The sequence below is a fragment of the Elgaria multicarinata genome, chromosome 4 (assembly GCF_023053635.1).
Source record: "Elgaria multicarinata webbii isolate HBS135686 ecotype San Diego chromosome 4, rElgMul1.1.pri, whole genome shotgun sequence".
In the NCBI taxonomy this organism is placed as follows: domain Eukaryota; kingdom Metazoa; phylum Chordata; class Lepidosauria; order Squamata; family Anguidae; genus Elgaria; species Elgaria multicarinata.
The window spans coordinates 93,694,788-93,715,167 of record NC_086174.1 but is presented as its reverse complement, the minus strand read 5'-3'; the positions used below and the strand labels follow the sequence as shown (position 1 = coordinate 93,715,167).

The 20,380-nt window shown below is 41.8% G+C and overlaps 1 protein-coding gene across 1 annotated transcript in view; it reads right to left on the bottom strand.

Moving 5' to 3' along the window:
* The window catches only part of SNX3 (sorting nexin 3), a 31,574-nt gene extending 13,488 nt beyond the window's left edge, over positions 1 to 18,086 (bottom strand). Inside the window, exon 1 of the mRNA XM_063124812.1 lies at positions 17,677 to 18,086. Coding sequence (XP_062980882.1) covers positions 17,677 to 17,838 — 162 coding nt within the window. The 5' untranslated portion in view covers positions 17,839 to 18,086. The remainder of the gene's footprint in view (positions 1 to 17,676) is intronic.
* Positions 18,087 to 20,380: the final 2,294 nt, after the last annotated feature.

The window sequence follows — 20,380 nt, the reverse complement described above, 5'->3', positions numbered from 1 at the left end:
GTTATGGTAGCCTTGATACACCTCAATTGCCAACAGAATGGTGTGCTACTAAGAGGTACCCAATGCCAAGCATCTCTTTACAGTTATGCAATCAGGCAAAGTGTACGGAATGCTCTTCTACTGCCTCCTACTGGAAAAGTTCAATTGGATGCAATATGAACTTTCTGACAACCTGCTGAAACTGATGAGAATAGTTTGAAAAGAGATCAAGCTCTGAAAACACCCTCCGTTTTGAATTTGAGAGCACAGCGAAAGCATTTGTTTGATTGCGTTAGGGCCATCAGACTTTTCCTACAAAGGGAATCTCCAAATAATAGGGAAATCCTATTTGCTCTGTGTGGTCCATGCATTTGTTTACTCTAGTTTTATTCTGTTTTAAACTATCTAGTGTGTTTATATATGTTTTATTATACATTATATTTTTATAATGTGTTTTTATGTTTTGTATAATGTGTTTTTAATGGTTTTTATGTTTTGTAAACTGCCCAGAGAGCTTCAGCTATGGGGCAGTATAAAAATGTAATAAACGAAATAAAAATGTTATTCCATTTTATAGAGTTTTGTTTTGTGAACCACCCAGGGAGCTTTGGCTATTGGGGAGTATAGAAAGGCAATAAATAAATAAATAAATAAATAAATAAATAAATAAATGAGCTGCCCTTATATATGCTGGGAAATAGTCAACCATGACCTCAACTGCTTAGAAGCAAGAGTGTTTTAGACATGTCAAACCAGCCTCAAAACAGAGCTTTGTTTTAGTACACGGTGAGTGGTAAAGAATAAAGAGGGAGGAAATCTAGACATGTTGAGTCATTTAAACTACCCTGTTCTCAAGAAGCAACGATAGTTCTTGCATTCCATTTTAAACAAGGGTGCATTCATAAATTCCTCCCAAATCTGAGCTGGTGTCTGCACTGCCCATAAGTCACAAGATGCGCGCAAGTGGGAAAGTCATTAAAATGTAGAGCAACAAGCAGTTCTTTTATAGGTTTTATAGGTCAGGGGACATTTGTCAGTTAACTGGAGGGGAAGGGCGAGGTGAATACCTCCACCTAACCCTCCTGCCTCCATCAGCTGGTCTGGTCCCAGAGCCTGGCTTCAGCGGGGAGAGAAGATTAAACACTGCTGAGGAAAACTGAGATAATCTGCAGCTAGAGGAGGGTTTATCACCAATCTCACCCTTCCCCCAAGAAGCTCGGTACTGTAAACAGTGCTTCTCCCTTTGTACCCCCAACAATCCTGTGAGGGACACTAGTCTAAGAGATAGCAACATTACTTACTATGCTCCATGGCACAGTAGAGATTTGAACCCAGCACTTCCTGGCCCATCCCACCACAATGGGTCACAGCTAATCACTCCCATGTCTACTTTTCCCCCAGCAATTGTCCTTGTCACCTTCAAATGTGCCTTAAGGCAAAATGTTCTCTTCCTAATCTAGTACAGCCCCTTAAAATTTTAGTCTCTCTGAGCATTTGCCTCATTAACAGTAGAGACTCCCACCATCTGGGAAACACTAAATTCCAGCTCACAATTTTTACTTCTACCAAATACATGTGCTGTGTTAAATTTTGGACTTTATGCTCTTGAGGAGAGGCTAACAGAAATAATACCTCTCATAAAATTTATATTCAGAAAAAGGTGCTTCTGAGGCAGCCTTCCCCAGCCTAGTGTCCTCAGGATGTGTTGGACTATAGCTCCCATCAACTCCAGCCAGCAAAGTCAGTGGCTGGGAAAGATGGAATTTGTAGTCCAACACATCAAGAGGGTGCCAGGATGGGGAAGGCTATTTTAGGGAGGGTTTTGTGTGTTTTTTGCTACAGCATGGTTAGAGATGTGAAGGCCCGGAAAACCATAAAAATTCGGGGGGAAACTTTTTTTCCTGTTTTTTCCGAAGCCTTTTTTGTTTTTCTTCCGAAAAATTGAAAAAAATGAAGAAAAAACGGATTATGGGATGTTTTATTTTAGCATGATGAATAAAATGTTTAAGACAAGGTGTTCAGATATTTACTTCTCCAAATGATTTCTAAAAACTGTACAGTATCAGATTATTACGATGTCTGTGCACCAGGGAGAAGCAAGTCCTAGGTTGCAAACTGAGACTACAACTCTCAAATGCAAGAGGAAGATGCATTTCTGCCTCTAGGGGGCACTGCCATGGAAGCAGAGACGGAAACTAATACTGATAGTTATAGGTCAGAAATTGAGTCTGATTAAATTTCATGCATATTCATTGAATCTTGGTCCCCCCCACCCCATTTTTCTCAGTTCTTTTTATGGGAATGGGGGCTTTATGTCTTGACACTGGAGGACTAGCGGAGACATAAATAATTTTCTTTGTTACTAATGTTGGTGGTTTCTTCAGTTGTTGTTTTTTAAAATTGTTTTTTGCCTGCTCCTCATAAACTGGCAGAACCAAAGAGGTTCCTTACAGTTCAGGTGTTCCTAACAGTTCAGGAGCTTGTAGCTCCATTTGTTAGCAAAAAAAAAGTTTAAAAAGAAAATTAAATTTGTAATAATTGTTTGAATACACTACTTTCAATATACCAAATGTAATAATTTTATGCCAAACCAACTTGGACATAATTACATTTTATGTTCCTAAAGTAACAAAGTGACTTTCAATCTGTAAAAAGTGCTAATATTGTATTATTTCAATTTTTCTGAATTTTTTTTTTTTTTAAAAAAAAAACAACAGGGGGGGAAATGGTTTTTTTTACATGGCTTCAAAATTTCCGGAAATTTTACATCCCTAACAGGGTACACAACCTCCAGGACACCAAGGCCTTAGCTGTGCCCCCTGGGGATATGCCCTGACCTCCCTGCCAATCCCCCCTCCCATTTCCCACTAAATGTATTGTTGGCAACAACAGACTGCTCATTTCTACAAGGAATGAGTAATCTTTAGTGGGATCTCTGGGGAGGTGAGTGGAGGGCTTTCTGTATCAGGATGCCTGGGGTGGGTAGGTGAGAAAGGTGTTGACTCCCTGCCCCCACGATGCTCATAAAAATAGCTCTTTCCACACTGCTGCTAGCAGCAAGAACAGAACAATCTGTATCAAGATCACTGGTGTGCGTATAGCCCCTTACTGAGGATACAAAAAGGTTGTGCATCCCTGAGATAGAGTATAGTTTGCTCTGACCAAGACTGCAGTCCTATGCATACTTAGAAGAAATTCTTTTAGATTGTAAGCCTGTGGGCAGGGACTGTCAAGAAATACTTTTGTAAGCCGCCATGAGAGCCTTTTTTGGCTGAATGGCGGCATAAAAATACTTAAATAAATAAATAAATAAATAAATTCCCCAATGAACTCAGAAGTTTTGAGTAAATATTCATCAGTCCAAGCTGTAAGGGAGCAAGTTACATCAGTCAACTGTAGTATTTTCCTTCACCTAGAAATGGTAGAATCATTAGAGCACCCATCCTCAAGAGTTTTCAGTTCTGCACAACAGAAGTCTTCACTATGCCTGTTCAGTCATCTTCCGCAACTTAAAAGAGTTTTATGCAGAAAGATGTCACATCAGAACACAGCAAGCGTTGGTATATAGTTATAAAAATTCAAGATTACTTCTCCAGAATTAGTGCTGCTATATCTTGTGTGCTACATCTGGTGTAGCACACAGAGTGATGAACAACTTGAGCAATATCCCTAGCACAACCTATACAATGCTCTTTCTACTAGAGGACTTCAAGTCGACTCGCATGATTTTTCCTAAGACTTCCACAACTAGGAAACAGTTGTTAAATTTGCACATGTTGAACCTGTCTTCATTTTGGCTCCATCAGTGCCTTTCACCAGCAGAACAGAAACAGCTGGCAGAAGGGTTTCTCCCCTCACCCCACCCCATCCTGCCCTCTACGCACCCTGCAAATTTGCTCTGGAGATATAGCGTAGCACAATTCAGTACACACCCACAAGGACCTGCAATGTTTTTGAAAAAGATAGAACAGGCTTGCAAGTGTTGCAACGAAGGGCAGAATTTGATGGAAGCATTCAGTATCAAGTCTGCAAGGACAAGACTATTCAGCATGGTGCAGGATTACAACAGAATGAGTATAAGCAGACCTAGAAAGATTTCAGCAAGTTTATGAAGGTCAAATTCATGCCTTTGCAATTGTCTACTAAAGAGATTTCTTCCCTCTCACATTTATCACTAAGCATCATGCTAGGACTTTCATAAAGCACACACAAAAGCCCAGTGAGACACTGTCTAGAAAGAGCCATTAGACATCAAGGAGCTATTCTGTTAATGAAAAGTCATGGAGTGTGAACAAAGTTCAGGTACTCTCAGCAGTCAGCAACATGCTTTTAAGGGAGCTACCAGCTGCTAGACTGATGTGTGACTGATCACCTGTTTTCTTATTCTGCTCAATGCTCATCCCAAGCATCAGGGCTACGGAACCTCAGGGCTGGAGGCCAAATCCTGCCGGCCTGGGATCCCTCCTGATGGCCATGCCCCCTTCTCCTGTTTCCACCTTTCCCCCAAACATCAATCACTTGGTGGTTTGCCAACTTTTGTGCAGTCCCCCACCCATTCTAAAAGGCTGAAATGACTTTTCTAAGGCTTATTTCCTGGCAGTAAAAGTTTTAGGCTAAGTTATGCTGGCACTTCTGCCCCTTTTGCATTTGGCCCCACCCACCACGGGAATGAGGCCACGGAAAGCTTCTCCAACATGGAATTGGGCCCTCCAGGCGAAAGAGATTCCGCACCCCTGATCTCTATGCCCTAGGTACTGACTCAGAAATAGAAAGAGGCCAATATTCATCAGTGTAACCTTTCCCTGGATGTTCAAAACTGCCACATATGGATTACCTGCTGTTGTGGGTGAAGTAAATAATCTGGAAAAAAATCTATTTAATGTATTATTCATTGCAGGTTGAAAAGCCATTCAAAGGATAGGATATTAGGAACTGCACACACTGGAACATCCAAGAAAAGATGCCAATTAAATCAGCAGCCTTATTTTAACTGCAGACCAAACTGCATCACACTGGAGAGGTTAACATCTCAGTCCATATAAGCGGGCCAATTCTCAGATCTGGCGAATCTCAAGAGTGAATTCCATGGTGACTGAATTCAAATGACACATTAAGCCATTATGGTTTATTTTTCTGAATTAACCATGATGGCTTATTGTGTCATCTGCATGCTGTTTTTCCCCAACCATGGTGGTTTATTTAGTCAAAATAAGCCACCCCGGTAAGCCTGTCTGCAGTGAAGTTTATTTAAGCCATCGTGGCTTATCGTGTCACCTGGAGCTCTAGCATGGTTAAGCAAATCACCTATAGAGTTGCCAGACAAAAGCATGCAAAACCACTACTGCCATTCTGCTCTTTTCGGGCGTTCTCTGTTTCCAAGATCTGCCTAGCCACAGACTTGTGCTGTCTCCCTATCTCTGCCCTCAACCCTCTCTCAGCAAACTTCCAAAGTGACAAGCCCACACGTTTCTGATGGAGAGCCACAGCTGTGCTGGGTTTTAGTCCTATCCTGGGTGCCTCCCCACAATGGTAACGCATGCCTGAAATTTTGACCCAGTCCAGAAAACTTTCAAGGGTTTAGAGTTGCCATCCCCTTTTGGGTGTAGAGGCATAGCAGCTCAGGGTTTACACTACGCATCAGGTGCATCACCACAAGGGGCACCTATGTATGAAATTTGGTTCCAGTCTGCAAACTTTCAAGGGTTTAGAGCCACCATCTCCTTTTGGGTGCAAAGTGTCCTAGTAGATTCAAAGCAGTATTAAGAAAGCCCAGTTTTAAGCAAGCCAAATAAGCTGCTTCGTATGCCAATAAACCTTCCTTTTATTCTGTGTTGTTTGTTGGCTGCTGGCAATGAGGGAAAAAGCTTGGACATTGGGGCTATGAAATAGGAATGGGATGGGAAGGGAGCACTTTTCCATGAAATAGCGAAGTCAGGGTGAGATTGGTGGCAATAAGGCAGAGACAGAGGACACAAAAATATGCCACCAAGCATGAAGCCGACCAAGCAGAGAGAGGAATGTGACCCAGCTTCAGTGCAAGAGCCAGCAGGATATGGCATCTACTGCAAAGGAAGCTGAGATACCATCCTGCCTGAGCAGGAGGACTATAGAGGGAGGAGGGCCAGGAGAGAATAAACCATGCTGCATAGCTTAATTGCCCAATTGTGTGAGGGACCACAGTAGCTTATTTTCAAAATAAGCTACTGTCAGTAGCTTATACACCACCATAGCTTAAAGTGGTGTGCGAACCCACACAAAGTGTGGGCAGCAACATAATGGTCTAATTACTGCCAAGGACTACACAGGCTCTTAAACAGGCTGTTTCCGCCATCGAGATTCATTACTGGATCCCATCAAACAAAGAGATATCTATGGGAGTAGCTAATCCTTTGAGAAGATTCAGAACTTTGAATTAGATCTACCTGGATCATCAACCTCTCCCATGCATCAATTTCATACACAGCAAACAGGCAGCTGTTTCCCTTGCTCTTCAATATGGTCATGGTTGTATATGTTGTAGAATGAATAGAACACATTTCCTGTCCATGCCCTTGGTTGGCAGTAATTGAAACTTAACCAATAACATTCAATTAGAGGAGAATATTAAGCCTCTGCTATAATGTTGTAAAGGTCAGAGCAGTTTCAAGTTATCTTATCTACTAGACTGACAGGGAGCTACTGAAAGTTATCCTAGGGGTGGGCAGACTTCAGGCATGTGAGATTTACTTTGTTTTTTGTTTTTTGACCAGAACCTTGAGACCCACCAACTGGAGCTTGGTGCAAAAGACATACACTTAGGATTAAAGATTTCCAAGTCCAGGAATTAGTTCTGAGTACCAGAACTGAAGTGAAGTCATAGTTCATCCACACAAAAATCCACTCATGGTTACTTCCCCCCTGCTCAAGTTTTCTTCATTTCAGCAGTATCATTTAAGGTGGGGAACAGTCATTTTGTTGTTACTATTGAACAACTGGGAGTCAGAAATCCTTGCCAATCTACTACAAATCTGAGATCTACATCTATCTTCTGCCTACCCCTAGGTTAACCCTCCAAAAGGGGAAGAGGGAGATATAATGTACAAGTCCTTAAACCATATGGAAAAGCTCAGCTGGAACAAGACCATATGTGGATGTAATGGGCATTCCAGGAACAACAGCAAGTTGAAAGCCCCATGACACTGTGAGCAAGCAGTGTTTTAGCAGTTAATAGAAAGAAACCCCTGTGTAAAATTAAAAAGATAAAACAAAACCCACTTCCTAGTAGAAATGTTGTTGAAATTTGCACCCATCCTGTGAAAGGGGCAGAAAAAGCAACGCTTCTTTTGCAGGAAGGAAAGAATTTCTTGAAATAGGGAGCAGGGATCCGCACAGCACTAATTTCAACAGCAGTGAAAGTACATCATCATAGCTAAGCCATGGCATTTTGGTTACCTTACACTGGTGTTGCTCAGCCTTCCCCAAACTGGTTCCTTCCAGATGTGTGGGGCTACAACCCCTATCCTCCCCAACTACCACAGCCAGGTCAGTTGGGCTGATGGGAGTTGTAGTCCCAACACAAGTGGAGGACATCCGGTTGAAGGTGGCTGGTGTCACTTTACTTGATGACCGAGGTGAAAAGAGCACAATTCTATGCAAGTTTAGACAGAAAAAAGCCCTGCAACTCCCAGCATGCCCTAGTCAGCATGGCTAGCTGAGGCATGCTTGAAGTTATAAACCTTTTTTTATGTGTAAACTTACATAGAATTGCACCAAGTGACCTAATGTCGGCTCACTAGATTCAAACTGACCAATTGTATGCTTCATGATTTGAAAGCCAGCAAGTTGTTGCCAGCTGCGTTACAGATTTATTTATTGTATTTCTATACTGCCCAATAGCCAGAGCTCAGCATTTAACAGATTACATGTTCATTTCCTCTAACTCAGGACTGCCAATGAAAAATATCTGACTTCAGTTTTTACTTATTAAACAAAAGATTATTCATTCAAAGGAACAGATTTAGCAGAACCACAATTATTTGAATAGATCATTACCTCCCCAACACTCTCATTAACCCAATGTGGAATCATTAAGAAGCTGGAGTAGTGTGACCGTACTATAAGCTAAACATACACTTATATCGCAAGATCTGATCCTTTTTACAAACTTCAGTGCTGGACTGCAATCCTATGCACTTCTGAGCAGAAGTATGGCTTTTAAGAGACAAGAAAAATCTCGTCTTTAGGTATGGTGAAAGAGAAAAGAAGTCAGTAGTCCAAGGAGAGCTTCAGTGACAGCCATGGACCTGGAGAAATATGATTCAAATTCCCACTCTAGCCATGAAACTGACTGGGGTACTATCTCTCAGCCTAGTCTAACTCACAGGGTTGTTGTTTCTCCACCATTTCAACCTCACATGTAAGCCACCTTGAGTTCCTCACAGGAAGGATAGATACAAGTGTAACAAAATAAATGAAAGCCTGCCCCCAATTATGAAAGTCCATACCTACCACCAGCAGTCATTAACATTTCACCACTCCACTAATAAGACAATCAGCATTTAACTCAAAAAAACTTACGCAAGCCTTTGCATCCAATTTTCTATCAGTTGTCCCAAGCCATTCAAAGAACTGGGACTGAACTTCATAGAAGTCCGGGGAGTATTTTTTTTTAAAAAAAATAGCTTTAATGCAAGCAAGTATCGAAAGCCATCAGCATTTTAAGAGACGAACCCCACAAGAAAGCACACATTAGCTGTTGCACTACAACACAACTCCACGGCAGCATACAAAGTGTCACTTTAATTGAAAAGCCTGCCCCACCCACTGCTTATCTTCATTTACAGCTCTTGTCCATTTGAGATAAATAAGACATTTTAAAGTGTGGTTAAAGTGGAGTTTGATGCCTTGCTCACCTTCCATTTCATCACAGTGCCTGGATTCCTTAATAATGGAAAGCCAAAAGGGTAAGAATAAGATGCGTGTTTAGTTTGAGCATTAAGACAACTTATCAACGAAGCTTTTCTTGGCCAGAGTACTTAAGGTACCAATTACTTTTTTAAACATTTGAACATGAAAGATTACATCCATTTGCTTTGTATTAAAAGTTAATATAGGTTAAGTGGTAAATGTAATATAGAATAGCTTTTAAGTATCTAATCTGAAGCTTGCTAGGAAAAAGGAGTTTCCATTAGAAGTCTCAATAGTAACTTTGACTTAAGCAAAAGAAATGCATCTGTCCTTGTCTTTTGTGAAAGCAATGTACTCAAGTTACCTGCAGATTCATGCAGTCGATACATTGCCACAAAGCCTTCTGCACTCTCAAAATCAAGTGTGGTTGATAAATTAGTTTTAGCCTTGGGATGCTGAGACACTTAAAGAGCTCCCTGTCGTAAATGCATAAGTGGCATAAAAAAGCAAGAAAAATCCCATCCCTTTTGTGGCTCAGAAGCAGGCGAGAGTGATCTAGCAGGCATGCTACTACTACAGCACTCACAGCAATACAAAGCAGCAAGTGCTGAAATTCAGCTAGAGTTATCAGTCCAAGTAAATCTAGGATGTACCTGATCAATTTAACTAGAGCAGTTACTCATCTTACAACAGTGAGCAATAACCAATATGAAATGAATGAGAATTAAGTTAGTCATGGCTAACTTAAGTACCATTCATTTCAATGGGTCTATTCTAAGTATTTCCAGAATCAGAAAATTGTTACCTTCATTAAAAAAGAACCTTCATCAGAACAATAAGTCACAAAACCTACAAACAGACAGGACTTCTAACCAAGATGGAAGACACCCACACCTTCAAAATACAGTGACAACTCTCTAGTGGACTTGAACAGGGCATATCCTCCTCACTTCCATCCATCTACAAAGAACCTCATTCACACACAAGATATTTCCCCCAATAGTTTCCACTGGGATGCAAAAAAGTCGGTACCCATTTGCAGCCAACAGCCAGATTGCCAAAGACATCCAGGAATGAGGACCCAAAGCAGGTTTCTCCTCCCATTGGGCAGTCTGGTTTATCTTTCTTCCAGACTAGGAAGGAGATGCCAGGATCTCTTAATTAGCAAGAAGAAGGTTCTTCCTCTTGCTAGTGCTCTCTGATCCTCAAACCTCTCAATCTACCTAAAAGAAATGCTCACCCTTTTACAGAACTCTGAAAACAAAGGTACATAAATTCACCAGAGTATTTTCCTTTTACATAAACATTACGTAGCATGTAATTATATATATATAACACCAATAGAGTTATTCCTATAGGATGGAATCCAAACATGCTACCCTAATATATATATATTAAAAAGGCCAGCCTACAAACAAACTACAGACAGCTAGCTAACCAATCATATACACAAATATTATTATTAATTATTATTATTTATTTATATAGCACCATCAATGTACATGGTGCTGTACAGATTATACACAGTAAATATCTAGTTAACTGAAAAATTATGCTGTTTATTTTGTAGACACACAGGCAAGGCCTGGATCTGGAAACTCCATATTCAATTGCTTTATCTTTGCCCATGTACAGTTGATAAATGATAGAACAGGAAACGGTTGGATTTTTGTTTTCTTTGTAGGTTTCAGAGCTGCATTTGATATTACAGATGCTTAGCTATTCCAGGCCAACTGTTTAGCCACTCGTCTCAATTATTGCTTGGTTTCGGTCAGCACTTTCATCAGATATTTTACAAAAGAAATATCTGTCCCAACTGACATTTTAACCAACTATGCCAGTTTCCAGGTATAGAGACATAAGTATGCCAACACAATTCCGTTTGATTCCCCCCGCCACTCCTTCCAAATCAGTTATATTGTGCTTAGTGGAGAAGAGTTTTCTATCTTATTGGGAATAGGAACCTTTAGTTCCAGCTCTTTGGAGACAATATCTGCCTCGACCCCCCCCAAAAAACTGGGTTTATACCTTCTGTTGATACCTTGGCTTATTTTAGCCTGAACTGTGATCTATTAGTTAATACAAACAGAAGTGGCAACTGGACAGTCACTCCATTGGGTAAACAGTTCCGTACTGTAATTGGACAACTGCATTTTCTATATCTATAAGAATGTTAAAGCATCTTAGTGTAGCTAAGACTGTAGTTGAACAGTCTAAATGGTTTATAGCTGCAACAGTGGGGAGGGATGCAGGCTTTACCTGCTTTGAAAATAGGTTCCAGCCATATGTTCAATTTATATGGTGGAAAATCAGGAACCATAGACATCAACTGTCAACTGTTTTCAACAATTTCAGGCATACCCAAGCATACATATTCTGCTTTTCTTAAACTGGCAAATTACTGATTAATGAGAGGGCAGATTATTATTATTATTATCATTATTATTATTATTATTATTATTATTATTATTATTTATATAGCACCATCAGTGTACATGGTGCTGTACAGAGTAAAACAATAAAATAGCAAAACCCTGCCGCATAGGCTTACATTCTAAGATCCATCTTTTAAACTATTGACTTAACATGATGACTAACTAAACTCAAGGTTACCTAGGCTTGGTTTACTGGAGTAGCTTAGAGCACACTTTGACTCTTGCTTTTAAGATAACAAAGGTGAAAATTCAACAGCCTGTAAAAAAGTAAAGTTTAGGAACCACAAATTTTGTCTATCAAAGCAAAGTTTAAAGCAGCAAAATTAGTCATCCAGCTTCAGAAATACTATTTCCTGTTACTCTGTGTTCAAATGTCAGCATAAGCCAGAAAATTGCTAAGTAAATGCCCCCACCCACAAAAAAAAGTACTCATGACTCAGATTTAAGTTGATGCCATCTGTTATCTTAGATCACAGATTTTAAAAGCACCTTATGACCTGCAACACTGGTGTGGCTTGCATGTAATGACAAACCAGAGTATGGGTTGAATATGGGTTGTTGCTGAATCCTGAGTTGTCATTACTTGCAAACTATGGGCAGTTAACCATGAACAACCCAGGAAGAGAACTCGTGGTTTGTTGTTGGGTTGTGAAAACTGTTGTTTTTTTTTGTGGTTAACAACCCACAATTAAGCCATAGTGCAGGGCTTGCACAGAACAATCCACAATTCAACAAAAAACCATACTCAACCCATATTCTGGGTTGTCATTACACATGAACCAGCTCATTGTCTGCACAACACAGGTGACATTGAAGACTTACCCCACTGTTGATTCTGCTGTCCAATAAGTAAGGGACAGATACCTCCAGAGGGGCATGAGTACTGATCTAATTCATAAGCAAGCATGTTCCTTATTAATAACCCAGTTCGTTCAGAAGGCAGCTAAAACTGCTTGACCAGGCCAAAAATCCATCTCGTGGCCAACCAGCTGACTCTAAGAAGCTCATAGGCACCGCATAAAGACAATAGTCCTTTCCCATTGTTGTCCTTGGCAGCTGGTATCTGAGGATTGTTTTTTATACTGGCAGTTAAAAACAAAATTTTATGACTGAACATGCCCTGGTTGGTCTGCAGGATGCTCTGTGGGTCTGAAGCAGTATTTCAGTCAATGCTCGTTCTGAGATTGTCTTACTGTTTTCAGTATTAGAGCAAGTAGTAAATTGTTCATTCTTAATAGAACTGAATATTTCTGAATTGTTCTCTTCACAAGAGTCCCAATGAGGGAAAGTAAACTACATAGATAAGGCGTGGTATATTTACTAGTGCTTTTCTGTATACTCATTTCCAGTACTTCCTCCCTGTCCCCTATGGAAAGCACTTTGGAGGTTATGCAGCATAAGATCACAACAAATCTATACGTATTAACTGAAAGTGATAAAACTTGCATATTTTCATGGTTGTGGCACTCTACTTAACCTAAGCACTATAGCAGAAATGGGCAATTTGTAGCTCTCCAAATGTTTTGGCTACAACTCCCATCATCCCACACCATAGACTATGTTGCCTAGAACTGATGGCAGTTGTTGGCCAAAACATCTGGAGGACCACAAGTGGCCCAACCCTACCCTACAGGACTGTTCAGAAAATGGACTAACCTTCTATACATCTGGCTCACATCTCTGAAAAAAACTGAACATAAAGGCAATAAGAAAAGTCTAATAATGCTCAATAATCATTGCCAGTCTAGTCGCAAAGAAGCTGATGAAATGAAGTCCAGGCAAAACCAATCTATTTGCAAGTCAAAGCAAAGTTCTGCCAGCATCTGATGGCTCCCCATGAATCACAGTCTTGCGGTTTCATGCCCCGTTACTGTATCTGGGTTTACTTGGTAGTACATCCTCAGAATGAGCATCAGCTAAAATACTGGTTCAGCTCCACAGATCATCTAGGAGACCATCCAGTGCATGTTCATTCATAAAATTTGGTTACAGAAATACAAGAAAGTTAATAGCAAGGAGTACGTTTTACTGTTCCCATCTGGTGAAGAGGTCGCAGTGTCTTCGATTTTGATTTTGCAACTGCCATTCACGCCTTCCGAGTTTTCACTATATTACTGCAACCTACTGGAGCGGCCCTTGAGGAGTGCTCTGCTTAAAAGCTGCAGCTCGTCCACAACAGAGACAAGCCTTGTGATGGGGCAGTATCCAGAGGGACATACTGTGCAGGTGCTCTGGGATAGGTACTGGGTTTCTAGGCACAATTTGTTCTTGGAGTGCTTAGTTTGTACCCTATGTAGGCAGTACCAGCAGACCACAGTGCCTCCAACCTTCACAGTGAAGCATTTTCTGAAGGCAATGCAAGATGTCCAGCAACTACCCACTCAAGCACCTTGCACTGGAAGGGGATATTAGCAACTGGCCTTTCTGCCTGGGTTATGCCTTGACATACACAGCAGGCACACTTTGATTGATTAGTAAAAGTGACCAGAACATGATCTGGTTCAGTTTTCTTGATTGAGGTTCAGTTGTTGAGGCTCAAGGATGAGGAGAAGTTGCTTGGCTAAGTCCAGTCATCCGCTTCTGGGTTTGACCCTTGCCCATCATGGCTTATTACATCTAACAGTGAAGAAATGTCCAGCTGGGGACAGGAGGTTATTGACTCCTCTTTGAGAGAAAGAGTGATGCTGACCACTTTAAAGGAGGAAGTTATTAGCCCATTCCTGAAGAAAGGAACTTGGACCCAGAAGATGTTAACACTATAGGCCGATTGCTAATATCCCCTTCCTGGGCAAGGTGCTTGAGCAGGTGGTTGCTGGCCAACTGCAATATCCCCTTCCTGGGCAAGGTGCTTGAGCAGGTGGTTGCTGGCCAACTGCAATATCCCCTTCCTGGGCAAGGTGCTTGAGCAGGTGGTTGCTGGCCAACTGCAATATCCCCTTCCTGGGCAAGGTGCTTGAGCAGGTGGTTGCTGGCCAACTGCAGGCATACTTGAATAAAATGGCTTATCTAGATCCATTTCAATCGGGTTTCTTGCCTGGTTTTGAAATGGAAACTCCTTTGGTCGCCCTGTGGCAGGAGACGGATGGGGAGAGTGCGAAGCTGTTCATTCTCTTGGGCCTCTCAGCAGTTTTCTACACCATTGGCCATGGTATCTTTCTGGATAAGCTATCTGGGCTGGGCATTGGAGGTACTGCAATGCAGTGGTTCCGCTCCTACAAGGCAGTTATGCAAAGGGTGCCACATGGCTTTATTTTATCCCCTATGCTGTTTAACATCTACATGAAACTGCTGGGGAAGGTTATGGAGAGATATGGACTGAGATGTAACCAATATGCAGATGACATCCAGCTCTCTTTCATCAAACTCAGTGGGCATGCTGAATGGACTGGATGAGGGCCAGTAAACTGAGATTCAATTCAGACTAGAGGAAGGTATTGTTAGTGGGTGATTTCTTCTGCCTAGCTAAGTAATGTTCAACCTGTTCTGGAGGGGGCTGCACTCCCCTTAAATGATCAGGTTCATAGTTCGCAGGTGCTCTTGGATCCAGAACTGTCACTTGAAGCACAGCTTGACTCAGTGGCACAGAGCACCTTTTATCAGCTTAGACCCAATTACCCAAGGTCCTCTTAATTAGAGATGCCAGGGACTAAACCCAGGACCTTTTGAAACCAGCACATGTGCTACAGCTCCACATTCTGAATTATCCAAAACACATGCCTGAAACACATACATTCTCCATCCTGGCCCATTTATGTACACAAGCAGATAAGATAGGCCAGAGATCATCCTAGACTTTTCTGAAACTAGGCAATCTATAAACATATTGGCCAATAATCTAGCTCACATGATCATTCCCAGCTTTCCTAGAAATGTATGTGTGGAATAGATCAGGAGTAAATGCCAGGAAAAAGAGATCTTTTGTTTCACACCAGGCCTGCACCAAGACATTTGTAGTTGTTGTTTTTTTTAAAATAAAATATTATAAAGGCAAGAACAAGACTATAAGCAAAAGTCGAGGAAACACTCTTAGTCAAAGTATTATTTCTGTTAAGTTCAAAAATTGTGCAAACCAAGAAGATGAAATATCAAAGTATTTCTTATTCTACCCCTGCTTGTCACTCCTAATCTATAACCTGAAAATTGAGAGGGTTGGAAAAAGAGAATAAATCCTTAACCTTTCCTGTTGAGCTGTTCCAAAGTGCACAACTAATCACTGAAGGAGCAGCCAGTGTGAAGCAGTGGTGGCCCCCAATCTAAAAGAGGCCTAACAACCTTTCCCCCATCCCCAAGAGTGAGTTTACACTAACTTACTTTTATTAGCTGAATCAGCCTTGAGATTATCTCTTCAATATCATGGTCCCACAATCAACATGATGAGTGTGAGGTATTCCACAACAGAATGCAGGAAACACTACCAAACAACAAGGAAAGCTAATCATCACTGGAGAGGAGTCATTCAGACAATACATAACCTTAATGAGTAACACCACTTTAGGCTTCCTTCAAGTAGGCAAACAGCAGACACACCACTATTCTCCTCTAGTTGTAATCTTTCGAGGAGGATTTGACCAGTCACTGCTAGTCCTAACAGCGCAGGTTCCTTTGGTCACCCAGAAAGGAAATTTATACTCATTTCTTGACATCAAGCATTATGTTCAAAGACTTGTCCAGATTGAGTCTTTCTACAATAAAACTGGTGTTATAGTGCAGGGATGGGCATAAAGCAGATCTTCAGATCTTTTGGACTTAAACTCCAAGCACTCCTTACATTGGCCATGCCAAGAGGAGCTTCTGGAAGTTGAAATCCAAAACATATGGAAATCTACTTTCTGCCCATGCTTACTGTACAGGATATAGATGTGAAGGCCCAGGGGAGAAAAAGGGAAAGGTTTTCCCATTTTTTCCAAGGACGTTTTTCCCAAAGAAAAACTGGAAATTTGGTGAAAAAGTGAAAAAGAACTGTTATGAAATATTTTCTTGAGAAATGTGTGAAAAGTTTTATTCACTCAAAATGTGTAGTACAAAGTTTTTTTAAGAAACAGGATCAATTGCATTAAAATATGTTAACACACTACTGAAGAGTTACACGTTCTCGATATTAAGTTTAACTCAGTACCAAATACACTATTAGTCCTCAATATTGTGACTGTATAAGACTAACTCATCTAAATATACTTTCTTTTCTTTACTATAAAATGTGGTTTCCATTTTCAACTTTTATTTTTCCTACTATAAGATTGCAAAAACTAAGGTGCAGCTCTCTAATATTTGTTATATTTACACTTTTGCTTTTAGAAAACAAAGGCATTTATACTGGGAGTGGGAGTGGATCTTACTTCTGGGTAAACATGCAGAGTCTTGTGTAAGTCACCTGGAGAGGGGTTCCCCCCCCAAAAAAAAAGTGGCCACATACACACAAAATTGCTCTGTAAATGTCATAAATATGCCAAATAGGGCAAGTTACAAGATACATTTTATGCTGTTAAAGCACTAACATAAGTTTGGGTTTGATAAGTAAATATTGCATATCTTTCCATTTCTGTTTGTTTTTAATGGAGGAAAAAACTGGAACACACGTTTTTTTCCATGGCTTCAACATTTATGCAAAATTTACATCACCTGTAGTGATGTAAGGCAGAGAAATATCATGTGGACCCACCCACACAATGGGTACAGGAAGCCAGTTATACATGCAACCTAGCTTCAGCACATGGGTTCGGCATGGAGCAGCATAGAGCCAAAGCATTCTGCATATCTGAACTTCAGAGATAAGGAACACCGAAACACATACTTCCAACCACAAGCATCTGGAAGTGACATAATTTATGTTTAAGAACCTCACCATGTGTGTGGGTTTGGTTTCAGTACCATAGTACAAATATTGAGATAATGGCATTCATGAAGGGTTCAAGACAAGAGATGCTGAAAGGAAGCACTTTGAACATGTTAAAGCATTTACACACCCTCAACTACACAGGAAGACCCTGTCATCACCCTCAATTAGACTGGCAGAATCAGAATGCTAGAGAAAGGGCAGTTATGCGCCTGGAACTGCAGCATCTTGTCTAAAGGTGTGACAGGGAGCCAGTGGGCCTTCACATGAGGATTTCCTCCTAAGCTTGGGGTGGGGATAAAAGGAGGAGGAGAATAGAGACAAGGAGGTAAACTGAAGCCTCAGAAGACGCCCTGACTCTGCCACTGCACACGCACTTGTGATGATGGAGGAGAGCAGAAGTGAAGAGGCCCTTCCATTAGGAAGTTGCATAGGCAAGGCAGCCCCAACATCAAAGAATACCGGTGCACAGGCTCCAGCAGGGCTTCCTCGCCGGAACAAGCTCCACCCCGCCCAGCAGGCGACCTCGTTGGGATCTCTCACCTTGACCCTGACGTCGTAGGTGGTGAAGCGACCCCTGCCCACCCCCACCGTCTGCGGGTTGCTGACGTCGATCTCGAGGAAGTTGCTCGGGGGGCCGTACGCGTCGTTGAGGTTCTGCGGCTTGGTGATCAGGCGCCTGGTGTCCGCGATGGTCTCAGCCATTTCCCCCGCCCTCCCACTCGCGCCTGTCCAGTCGGAGAACGGCAGAGCCGAAGTGCCACAGAAGGAGACGCGGCGGGGGTGGGGGTGGTGCGGGGGGAGAGATGAGGAAGGGAGAGGCGGCTGGGAGGTCCCCTCAGGCGTCACAACACAGCAGCCCAGCCCCCAACCTTCTCGCCTTCTTATTCACGGGCGACCAGCCGACGTGACGCCCCCGCGACACGCTCCGGCCCAGCCGCCGCCCGCACCCGGAGGGAGCAACCCCTACTACGCACGCAAAGCACCACGGAGGCTGTAGTCTTCCTATCGTCGCCTTGCCCTTTGAACGCGACGCGTAGAGACGGGGTGGAGAACTATAACTCCCACAATGCACCGTAATGCTGGGTGGGCAGAAAACAGGGAGAAGAGGGGAAGCGCAATTAGTGGTGCCTGAATAATTTTCTTTTAAGAACCCACCGGGATTGGAACCCGGGCAGCGGAAGAGGGACTCGAAAGCTGAAGAGATCCTAACGCTTGCCACTTTGGTCCTGGAAATGTCGCACAGTTGGAAATAACATGGATGGAGGCTGAGAATATTAATAAGGCCACTCTACTCAGCATATTTTCCTTGGACGCTTTCGAAGCATGGCAATAAATGAACCGTGTCCCTATGTGAGCGGCGCTAACTTGGAGACAGAAACTGGAAAGGTCTGTAAGGGTGCCAATTTTTCAGGGGACCTCTGTAGCTGTGCCTTGAACAGGCGCTTGGCTGCCTGCGGAGAGTAAAGCCGCAATCCTATGCCGTTAGGCACGCCCATTGATTACAATGGGTTTAGGAGTGCCTAAGGGCGCAATTTTATCCATGTTTAGACAGGGGGGAAAGCCCTACAACTCCCAGCATTCCCCAACTAACCATACTCATTGGGGCATGCTAGAAGTTTAGAACTTCTTTTCTAGGTAAACATCCATAGGATTGCATCCTAACTGCATAGGATAAGGCTGCATATTCCCCTGCTAGAATCCCCCAGTTCCAGACCCTGCTAGTACATGACAGGAAGAATGAAGCCCATGCATGAAGCAGCCATTATTCAGCACACAGATTTTGCATTCAGACCACCTTCAATCCCTGCCATTTACATTACAAGATTTTCAAATATACACACTAGAATTAAGTCAAGGCCTAATGCCAGAAGATATGGGTGTTGCCATTATGACATTTTATTCTTGTAGTGATTTACAAGGCTGGTATATGGCTTTATGTCATTAGTATTTGTGACCGCATATCCTTTTCTTCTCATATTCGGTACTAAAAAATGCAGGATATTGTGTAGAATGCAGTGGCCAGACTGATAGTGGGGACCTGAAGATCTGAGCATATTCCATCCCGCTTGCACTGGCTTCCTGTACATTTCAGAGCCCAATTCAAGGTGTTGTTTTTGGCCTATAAAGCCTTACACAGCTTGAAACTGCTGTACCCGATGGATCACCTCTCCCAGTATGAACCTACCCATACACTACAATTGTCATCTCAGGTCCTTCTCCAAGTGTCTCTTCCAAGAAAGGTTCAGAACATGGCAACATGGGATACCGCCTTCTCAGCGGTGCCCTCACCCCCAATTATGAAACACTCTCCCCAGTGAGGTCTGCCGGCACCAACATAGAAATCTTTTCAGCACCAGGTTAAGTCCTTCCCAGTCATTTGATAGCATGTGATTAGTTTTTATAATTTTTGTATACATTTTTTTATATTAAGTTACTATATTGTATTCTTAAAGGTTTTAAACTTTGTATAAACTAGCCAAAGAGCTTTGACTCTTGGGCAGTATAGAAATGTAATAAATGAATGAATGAAGTAAAGCAATACCTGAAAGATCAGCTATGTATAATGAGTGGCATTTGCTCGGCTGGCCATGGACTAGAAACGACACCTAGACGATTGTGGGAATCAGTTTTAGGATTGTAACAGTATGGTGCTCACTTATTTGGGAGTGAGTGGATGTACTTTTGAGTACATCTGCATATGACATGCTGTTTGCTTGTTACACTTTGTAAATAGTTTAGCACATTTCTATGTGGCAAAACACCATGCCCGTGGTCAAACTGCTTCCAGAAGATTTTGTAGAAAAGAGGTGGTCCATTTGCAAGACAAATTCAATTTGCCAAAAAAAAATTCTGGGAAAAATTAAGTTATGCTTATTGGGCAGTATTAAAAATTGCTGTGTGAGTTCAGTTACTTGGCTTCCAGCGAAAATAACTCAATCATGTTCCTCTCCAAAAGAGTCTAAATCCATCATGCCCATTCAGCACACTTGCAACTTTGAAGAAGGAACATGAGCCTTGCATCAGAGTCTTGAAAAACACTGATTCATCGACTTTTAAACACAATTTACCACATTGTGCAATGCTTACTTAGAAAACTAGAAAGACACTTTCCTGAGACCTGCAGTGTCCTTAAATATAGTTTAAGTACAGTTGCATTTGAAATTGCCAATAATAATAATAATAAGATTACAGATATGTACAAAAATAATAGCTTCATTTTAAAATCTTCTTTTCTAGGAAGCTT